The 10659-nt window shown below is 34.1% G+C and overlaps 1 protein-coding gene across 1 annotated transcript in view; it reads right to left on the bottom strand.

The window, feature by feature from the left end:
• The window catches only part of Smp_151810 (putative voltage-gated potassium channel), a gene marked incomplete at both ends in the record, with an annotated part of 89711 nt that overhangs the window by 43019 nt on the left and 36033 nt on the right, over window positions 1–10659 (bottom strand). Inside the window, one exon of the mRNA XM_018797410.1 lies at window positions 8534–8715. Coding sequence (XP_018652454.1) covers window positions 8534–8715 — 182 coding nt within the window. The remainder of the gene's footprint in view (window positions 1–8533; window positions 8716–10659) is intronic.

Below are 10659 nucleotides of genomic sequence, written 5' to 3'. Positions count from 1 at the left end.
ATGTTCAATCTGGAACTCGAACCCAGTACTGTTCGCTTCACCCCATCGCACAAGCAAGTGGCTATCAGGACCCAGTAGCTGAGTGAATAACGCGAAAGCGTTTAAAGCGAAAGACACTGGGTTCGGGTCCCAGAATGAACATCAAGTGTGAGATACTGGTACATCCAGCTGACGAGTCCCAAGTAAGACGAAACGCGCGTCCTGGATTCCATTGCTAACCACTATCCATGTTTGCTTATAATGCTTGTGAATTAAGGCTATATCAAGGCAATACTCACAGTATGGACATATGCCAATAAGAGACTGATCAAATATAGTCCTAAACATCAATGTGAAGATTGAAAACAAACAATACCAAATGAATCAAAGTTAAATTTGTTTTCATAGTTAAAACGTATATGATCTTTTTATTAAGATGCTGTTTAATTGACACTATAAATGTATAAAATGAAACTGGACAACTTAATAGGTGTAAAGATAGGATCACCCATTGAAATCAGTTAAAATACCATCGATTATCAAGGGAAAAAAATAGACTAATAATTATACACCAATCAACTAAACACTTATTGTTTACCTATTACTCACTAACTTTCAAATGAATCCCTTAAGTCTCATAGATCATACACAACTGATAAACTGTAGCTTCAAATAGAGTTACCAAGTCACAATTAATTGATCACTGAGTGGTGATCAATGCCATGCGTGTCAATTCCTTTGTAGTACTGATCGAATGCTATCGATCAACTATAAAATTGAATGATTGTCATAAATAGGGTAGACATTTAACATTTCATGATCAATTAACCTAGTGTCTTTTCTTTATCATACTTTATTTTCTACCCACTACTTAATTAATCTAATTAATAAAGAACCCCCTGTACTGAACTGACTCATTGTAAATAAATAAACTAGATATGATCATTGTCACAATTATCAGTACAAAAATAGATAATGAATGATAAAACAAACTATCATAACAAATTCATACATATCAGATACATATTGCTAGAAAAGATTTGCTTAAATCAACCATTATATCGAGCGCCTGTTACATAAATCGGTAACGGATAACTATTTACCCTTGTTTATCTTTTGTCTAATTATCATGATAATATTTCAACTAAACTATACAATGAAATCCATCTTAATGGTTTACTACTGAAATAAGTTTAATTAGAAATTATATTGTTATATCTCAAACTTAGATTCTTAGTATGCTACGTATAACTTGAGCACTCGAACCCTAGAACCTTCCCAAATGAGAAGACAGAAGACAAGTGGAAGGAATATTATTCCAAACAGTTTCGATTATGGTACAAAACTGTCAGGTATTTATAGTTTCTTAGTAAAAATGATACCATCATTATAGTTATCTAATACACACACAGGGGGTTATTAGCATTTGTCCAATAGGTAAGCTAGACGTAATGATTCTGTAATATTCTTCTAAAAGCTGATTGGATGGAACATGTTCGGCTCATTCTAAGGTTCCTAGAGTCTTCACAAGTTCACCCGTGGACCGTCCTCACATATATAAATAAAATCAGAGGTTGAATAAATAAGAGTCACATGATTTTGAAATGTTACATTTGCTAATTAATTATCTTTTAGGCCTCTTTTAATATTATTGTGTATTTTTCTTGTATATTTAATATCCTTTCATTTTCTCTGATTTGTCATAATGTTGAAATTTAGCAACTAAGATCTAAACATTCAGTTAATATTGTTTGTTTGACCAAACGGCTATCAGGACTCAGTAGCTGAGTGGATAACGTGATGGCGTTAGAAGCGAAAGGTACTGGGTTCGAGTCCCAAAATGAACATCAACTGTGGGATGCAGGTACATCCAGCTGACGAGTCCCAAACAGGACTACTAATATTACTGTTAGCCACTATCCATCTTTGCTTAAGATCTAAATAGTTTTGTGTAGAACATTCTTTCATTGATTGTTCAGTTGCAAACGCATTTTTCTTTTATGAGGATCTTCTAAATTGCTTACATTTTTTGTTAAGAAATAAGCAACTTATTACCTTAAATAAACTGTTTATAATTTCCTATTATTATTTCAAATTTATCCAAGTGTAAACTAATGTAAAGAATATCCACTTTGATGAAGTAGAGTTTGTTGCTCATTATTGATTCACAAAATACCTTGGGACAAAGTTCTTTTATTGAAGAGTTTATACAAACATAAATATTGGTACAAAGGGAAACCGAATAAATAAGCATTGCACACTTGATTTGTGTGTGGATTGTGATACTGCCCGTGTGCCCAAATCGAAGCAGGTGATTTTCTTGGGGGGCGATACTATGAACTTTTGAACTAAAGGTCTGATCCACAAGGCAGTGAATAAACGTCAGAAGATGCAGTTTCACGATAAACGGTGACCAACGATTGGTTCATACGCCATTTTTTCTTTCAGGTTTCTAGAGCCCATATACACCATTGGTTTAAAATCAGGGTTTTCCAACTTCCCTATGTGGACCTTTCTTGTCCACCAACCCGATTAAAGCGCTGGACATTCGCTTTTCGTCCTCTCAATTTTGTAAACACTTCCCTGGTAGTGGCTATATACGCTTGGCCATGTGAGAGCATTTGGAGAGTGAGAGAGGACTCTCCTCATCCTCGGCCTTACCAGGGCATTTTAAGATTTTTATCAGTTTGGGATAATAGCGTAAATCCATAATCCATTTTCGATAACTAGTTCTAATTATTTCAGAACCTTAGTTTTCTTTTATTTACATATGACTCTTCATCTTTCCATTATTATGAATAAAATATTGTCGACAGATCGACAGCTCATTTTACAATGTTTGGTTGTTGTTGTTTTTGTTTTTTTTCATTATAACAAAAGAATAATGAAGCTGATTAGCATTAAATTAATTAGTTGTTGTTTTAATGAAATAGAAAAATGAAACATTCAATCTTTCAATAGTTTTTTCAATTATTTCTCCGTCATTATTTGTTTGGTTTTGATGATGTTCAATGAATAACCTAGATTATGAAGTAACTAATTTAATTTCTCGGTTTTCATCAGCCGGTCGGATACTATCAGCAACAGTGTTTTCTGGGAGAGGACAAACCAGCTTCGAGCTGAGTAGGGAATTGGGAAAAGATAATGGAAATGGATAGGACATACATTAACGAAATCACCGAACTGCACCACGAGGCAAGCCCTAACTTGGAATCCGGAAGGGAAGCGGAAAAAAGGAAGGCCAAAGAACACATTACTTTGAGAAATAGAAGCAGATATGAAAAGAATGAATAACAACTGGGAATAACCTGAGAGGTTTGCCCAGGACAGAGCTGGATGGAGAATGCTTGTCGGCGGCCTATGCTCCTCCATGAGGGGTAACAGGAGTAAGTAAGCAAGTAACTAATTTAATTTCAATTGAATGATAACTAACAGAGTGAACATGGAGTGCAATGGGTTGATTATTAATTCAATGGTTTAAAAAGTTGTTTTCTTAACCTATAATACACACTAGATTTAGACCATTGAATTACGAAAAATAATTTCGCAGAATAGTATTATCTTTTTTAGAAAACTAAGTTCATTATAGGGATTTGTGGAGATTTTAGTATTTTAACAGTTAAATTCATGAGTCAATCTAATCTAGACCACCATTGAAATCCTGAAAGAATCGGGCGGCTGGTTCGTCTTGGTATAGGGCTCCTTATGGAGCGATTGAAGTTGGACAATACCAGGATTGCATGTCTGCTCAGTTGTCTAAAGGTAAAGCGTCTACACGCGAGATCAGAGGTCATGGGTTCGGGTTTCATATGTGAGACCGTGTATACGCACCGCTGAAGAGTTCCATACTAGGAAGAAATGGCCTTCCAGTACTTCCAGGATTTCAATGATGGTCTAGCTTAGATTGACCAAGATCGTCTATTAATTAGGTTTTTCTTAATCACTTCTATTCTGACAATATCTTGATTTCTCCTCTATTTTATTTCTGAAAGCATAGTTAACTATTATTTAACAGTTTGCATAAATTTTCAAGATATTTAATATGTAAATTTTAATAACTTTATCACATCAAATAAGATTATATGACGATTCAATAGGTGATGATTTATGGTAATAGTAATCTGACAAAGTCTATAAGTATTGAAACGTTATAAAATCTTATTCTGACTTATTTATTGAAAAGATTTGCAATGTATGATATGATGTGTTTGGATATTTCTTTTCTTATCAAAAAGGGGTTTTGTGGAGATTTTAGTAATTTTATAGTTGAAATCATGAATCGATTGAAGCTAAATAACCATGGAAAACCTGGAAACACTGGATGACCGTTTCGTCACAGTGTGGGACTCCTCAATATTGCCCATCCGACGATTCCGGCTCGTGAGATTCGAATCCAGGATCTATCAGTCACGTGATCAAGCGCCTAACCTTCAAACCACTGAGCCGACATCCAATGGTGTTAATGTCTAACTTCAGTCAATCCAACCAAATTGAACAACCGTCCAACATTGTTTTCAGTGAGTTAATATCTCACAACAGACCCGGTTGAACTACACTGATCACTGGCGCACTGCTGAGCAGTCCCACAATAGGACGAAACGGCCGTCCAGTGTTTCCAGGTTTTCCATAGTGGTCTAGCTTTAATCGATTCATGACTTAAACTATAAAATTTCTTTTTCTTCGTTTTTTTTTTGTAGACAATAGACCTTTTTGTTTAGCCTAATGAATGATATGTACTTTTGATTGAATACACTGTACTTTCATTGAGAAAAAACAAACAAACAACAGTTTATCAAGGTGTCTATGGTACGTTGTTAAGAAAAAAATGTTTTTTTCAGTAAAATAAAGACTTGATTATATCAGGAATAATGATTTTTGTCCAGACTACAGAATTGTTAACAACTCCTTTGTTTTTCTTTTGTGGTTATTTGAGTCAATTCTATTTACATTGATTTGGGGTAATATGCTTAATGTCAACTAAATTGTTTTTATTGACAAACGATTCTTGAAAAACTGAACATTTAAAAGGAAGAATAATGGTTCACTACTAACTAGAGAAGAAATTGTAACATTTAGTTTGTTATATCCGAAGCGTTTCGAATTCGCTAATTAGCGAATAGAACAAAGACTTGTGACCAGAGACCGATAAGCTAGCTATTCTGACGCGTCCCAGACCCAGCTAACTAGAGTAAGAAGTTCAAGTTGGAAGCGGGGAAAATATATTCCGTAGCAGCCAGAAGCACAGCAATCGTAAGGGGAAAAAATCAAACGTATATATATACAGCAATAAATTGTCCTTGGGCAGCATTACAAAATAGCACACTCAAAGATACAACGGACCAATAGCGTTTAAGATATTTTATAAGTGGGAAATGTGACGTGAAGGTAAAAAGAGCGCTTTTGGCGCGAAAACAAAGAAATTCGAATTTTCAAAATAAAATTACAAAATTAGGCCATTTACCAAGTAAGTTCTGGGAATTTAACATCCCCAACAGTTTTTCATAGATTTTGTTGTTGATAATTGAAAGGATTATTTTATAATTTTTATTACAGACTGATCTTAATTAAACAATGATTAAGAACAAGGGAGTACCGAGTAACTGTTTCATGTAAGAGTCTTCTCCACAGAAAATATTCACACCCACACACTTGGGCTCGAACCCAAAGCCTGGAGGTCTTATGGAGTACAGTGAACATTTATACCATTGAATTGACATACTATTATGTATTTTTTCTGACTTCAATCAGTTCATGATATTTGTCATGTGTTTTCGATTTATAAGTAACTACCTCATAATCGACATAGTTGAACTCTACTGGTTACCGTTTCTCACAAGAGGACATGTTCTTTCTTACTGATCTGTCTGATCCTGCTATATGTATGAAGAGTGCTGGATTTAGAATAATCTAAATTACATCACTCAACCCATAGTACTGAAGTGATTCGCTAGAGCTGTTTCAAAGCTAATAAATTATGGCGGTGAATACGGTACTAATCTACTAAACTACTTTAATGATAACATGTTGAAATCTATATTTAGCCAGTAATTTAAATAAGTAATTCTGATATAAGTATTTCAAAATCTACATCAGTCATCGTCATCAAATTTCATTTTTAAAATGGCGTTTGGAAGTAGTCAACAGGAAACTCTGGACCTAGGTTTCATGCTATTCAGTACTCATCAGCAAGGCGTACATGTAAGAATAAGAGAAATTATGCCCCCTGACAGATCCAATCTCATGTCACCCAGCTTCGCAGTCAGAGAAGTCAACACTGATCTATTCAGGCCGCAACTGAACACCTGCAGGACTGAGATGTATTTACAACTGACTGATTACTAGGTGATGACCAATGTTATGTGTTTCAGGTTTTTCTTAATGCAGATGGAAACTGGGTGACACGGGATAGAATCGATCAGTTCCCACAGTTCCCTCAAGATAACGTGTACACCTTGATGACGAGTGCCAAACAACACGAAACCAAGGTCTAGGGTTTCTTGTTGACTACCTCCAACAACCATCTTATCTCAACATAGTGCACTCAAGTTCGAGTCACCTAGACTAGTGGCCATATTGAAATTCGATCGATAGCATTCGATCTGCACTAATAAGTACCTGACATACATGACATTCATCATCACACAGTGATCAATCAACCGTAAATTTCATTTTTATTTATAAACGTCTGTCAGTATCTAGAATTTCATAACATGATGATTGTTATCATTAAATAGGAGTTTAGTAAAATGACCCTTCATTATGTCTTAAGTGTAATCATCAAACTAAATAACCAAATAGCACGATATACTAAATTAGTTGCAAATAATCTGCATAAAATCTCTTAAAATTGCTTCCAAATCATATACCAAGCCGTTAATTTAATGAATTCTTTTCATAACAATCATAGTAATGATATCATTGATGGGCTTTCGAAATTTGTCCCGTTTATTAAAATATTTAAGTTTGTCATAACATTCATTTCTGAAATTTTATGCCTAAGATTTTAAACGTAGAGATATTTTGAAATGATATTTTCTTTTGATAACTCTGCCTGTAGCTCTTCTGGGGGTTACTGCCGGTCCCAAACCCGGATAAAGGAGAAGGGTTGGGCATAGGGTTAGCGACTCCATCCCGTAGAAAAGCGAACTCGCCAAAAAAACGCTAACCAGAGGAAATTATTCAAACCATTATTCATTTTCTTTTGAGATGAAGACAATGTTAACAACATACATTCTTATAAGGAACTGAGCATTGAATTTTAGTAACTAATACAATTCTCCTGAATTAATGAATCTGATTCAAAAACATCACAGAAAATATATATTAAGTTTAATGATAAGCAATATTTTGAGATGGTGGAGAAGATTTGTAGCTCAGGTGGATGATTTTAATGTAGTTTTCTTCTCTGAGCTGCATGGTTTGGTCGTAGAGCTTTTATCATCTTTCTGAATGACATCATCAGCACAAACGTCGGGTAGATGTTTGTACTGATGATGTCGTTCAGAAGGACGATAAAAGCTCCACGACCAAACCAACTTGCTCAGTGAACAAAACTTCATCAAGATAAGCAATATTATTAATCGATTCAAATAGATTATTCTCTATTGATTGTTTGTGTAAATATGACCTGTTTCCAAATAAATAAATAAAAACTGTGTGAACTATTCCATTTAAAGGTAAACATATTCATGGAAAATCTGTCTATGCAAATAAATTTAAAAGATATATTTTAAGTGAAAAGTACACTTCAATTGACAACACAAGAGTATCAGTCATCCCCCGACTGAAAAATCAGATATATAATCTAACTCAAACTATTCAGATTATTAAGTTCACGTGGTATTGTTTACCTATGTCTTCCCATTGTATTTAGGACTGAGATTGATCAATCTCTAGTTGGCATATGTGTATCCTGTGCGGGCAGCCTCAATATTGATTTACGTCGCATCCAGCTGACGAACCTCAAATAGGAAGAAACGCGTGTTCTGGATTCCACTACTAGCCACTATACATCTTTGTTTATAAAGCTTGTGACTTCAAGCAATATCGAGGCAGTCCGCACAGCATAGATATAAGCCAACAAGAGATTGATCAATTGCAGTCCTAAATAACAATGGGAAGATACAAGTAAACAACAACAAGTGAATTTTAACTTCACCTCATTGTACAAGCAAGTGGCTTTCAGGACTCAGTAGATAAGTGGATAACGTGATGGCATTTGAAGCGAACGGTACTGGGTTCGAGTCCCAGAGTGAACATCACCTGTGAGATGCAGGTAAATCCAGCTGACGAGTTGCAAATAGGACGAAACGTGCGTTCAACTGGATTCAACTGCTAGCTACTATCCATCTTTGTTTATATATTCAGATCCTTTATTAGAATATTCAGGTTATTGTTAACAATGTTATCTTGTGAATAGTTTCATCTTATCGGGAACTTATTACATGGTGTCATCTGTATTTCACTATTGATGTTTATAATAAGACTTAAAACCAGTACTTATTGTTTCAAACGAGAAAAAAAAAGAAGTGTTACTCAAAACTGTTCAACTTACCATTTCACCAATAGTTCCTTGTATTTCAGGATTATTCACAGCCAAAATAACATCAAATGGTATAGCCGCCAATAAATCAAGAAAGAACCAACCACGTAAATAATTAATAGCAATCGCTTTTAAATGATATACAACTTGTCCACTTTTACTAACATATGTAGTCCAAAAATTTAATATAATATCTGTTTAAAAGGAGAGACAGAGAGAGGAACATTCATTGGAAACTAGTTTCCTCTCATTTACTAGATGTTATTATAAATGAAGGGTAGTTTAACAGAAGTACATTTGAACTAAAAATTGTATAAATAATATGACAAGTAGCGTTTTTTTTTATTTTATCCATAACTAATGACATACAAATCTGAAATCAATAGGGAGGAATTTGTAAAGAATGTAGTATTTTAATAGTTAAATTCATTAGTTGATCTATGCTAAACTATCTTTGAAAGTCTAGAAGAACTGGATGGCCGGTTCGTCCTATTGTGAGACGTTTTAGCAGTAAACATCCACAATTCCTCACGTGTGATTCGAACTCAGGACCTTTGAGTTCACGTACAAACCCCCCAATCTCTAGACTACTGAGCCGGGATCCAACGGTGTTACATCGTTTCGTCGAATTAGGAAAATAATCAAACTGATTGAAAATTTTCTCCGTTAGTTGATTTGACAAATAAAAATTAAAAATTATCAAAAAACAATAGGATAACAGTATTCCCTATACTTTCATAAATACAATGAACTACAATCAAGACTGTTTGTTTAATTCTGGAGTAGTTTTATTTGGAATATGATAAATAGAACATCAACTTATAAGTCTTTGATAATAAAAAAGTATTCAGTATCTAATACTATTTGATTCAACAAGTCGTAAGCTGGGCTTCAAAATTTATAGGTGAATGGTATAGTACTATCAACAAAGATAAAATCCAAATAACTAAAGTAATTTAAATTCACTTAGTATTACTTGTTTGAATCTTCCCATTGATGTTTAGGACTGCAACTGGTCAGTCTTTAATTGACATATGCGCATACTGTGCTTATTGCCTAGATATAGCCTTATTTCACAAGCATTGTAAGCAAAGATGGTTAGTGGCTAAACGAGTTCCAAATAGGACGAAACGCGCGTTCTGGATTCCACTGTTAACCACTATCTATCTTTGTTTACAATACTTGTGAAATAAGGCTAAAGTAATTTAATTTATAAGATTATTGTTTTGAGACCGGTATTAAAAAATAATAATAGATAAAATATAAAATCACCAAAGAATAATTGAGGCTCCGTGATGAATAATGTGTTAAGTTCATCTCAATTGCTGACTGATTAGCTCTGAGACTGGTTTCGTAAGTCATTTCGGAGAATTTCAAGTTCATAATCACTTTTAATGCTGTTAAAATACTTAGCCAATGACTGTCAACCAGTATGAAGTCTACGTTCATGATGTCTTGTTGATTATCTTGTGTAAAGAAACATGATTTCAACGGTATTAAAACAAGAAAGATAATGTTTAAAGGCATGACTCAAATAGTTACTGGACTCAAATATCAGTCGGATTTCATTTTCATCTCCATTATATGACATGATTAGTGTACACAGTGCATAGTCAGTTAGTTTGAAATCAATATACATAAAAGCTTGGTAAATCATCAAATGGCTGATCCGAAAATGAAGCCCAATTACAAAAAAAAACATTTATTCAAATTTTAGAGATAGGCTGAATACAAGGAAATATGAAATCTGGTGATCCTTCTGAATATTAGAATGATATTAATGACAAACAGACAATCTAATAACAAGGAGCACTAATCATCTACTTAGCCATGTTAGAAACTCCTCGTCAAACGGTAACCACGAGTTTAGACAGGATTTAGTATAGGATTTACAGATCGATTGTAGATCACAATATTTTCAAGCTACTGGATGAAAGTCACGTTATCTGTATTTTTTAACTTCACTTAATCAATAATATACAGTGAATTCTTGACAATGTCATCAATAAATTCCTGTCCCCGTCCCGACTTGGTCGACTACATAGGTCATATCCTTTTATTGAATATCAAAGAGATCTACCTCTGACCTACTAACTAATGGACAAATGAATAAAGTTCGTCTACGAGTTTTGTGAACT

Source organism: Schistosoma mansoni, chromosome 4 (assembly GCF_000237925.1).
Source record: "Schistosoma mansoni strain Puerto Rico chromosome 4, complete genome".
NCBI lineage: Eukaryota > Metazoa > Platyhelminthes > Trematoda > Strigeidida > Schistosomatidae > Schistosoma > Schistosoma mansoni.
Note: the sequence above shows the minus strand (reverse complement) of the source record. Positions and strands in the feature narration are given on the sequence as shown.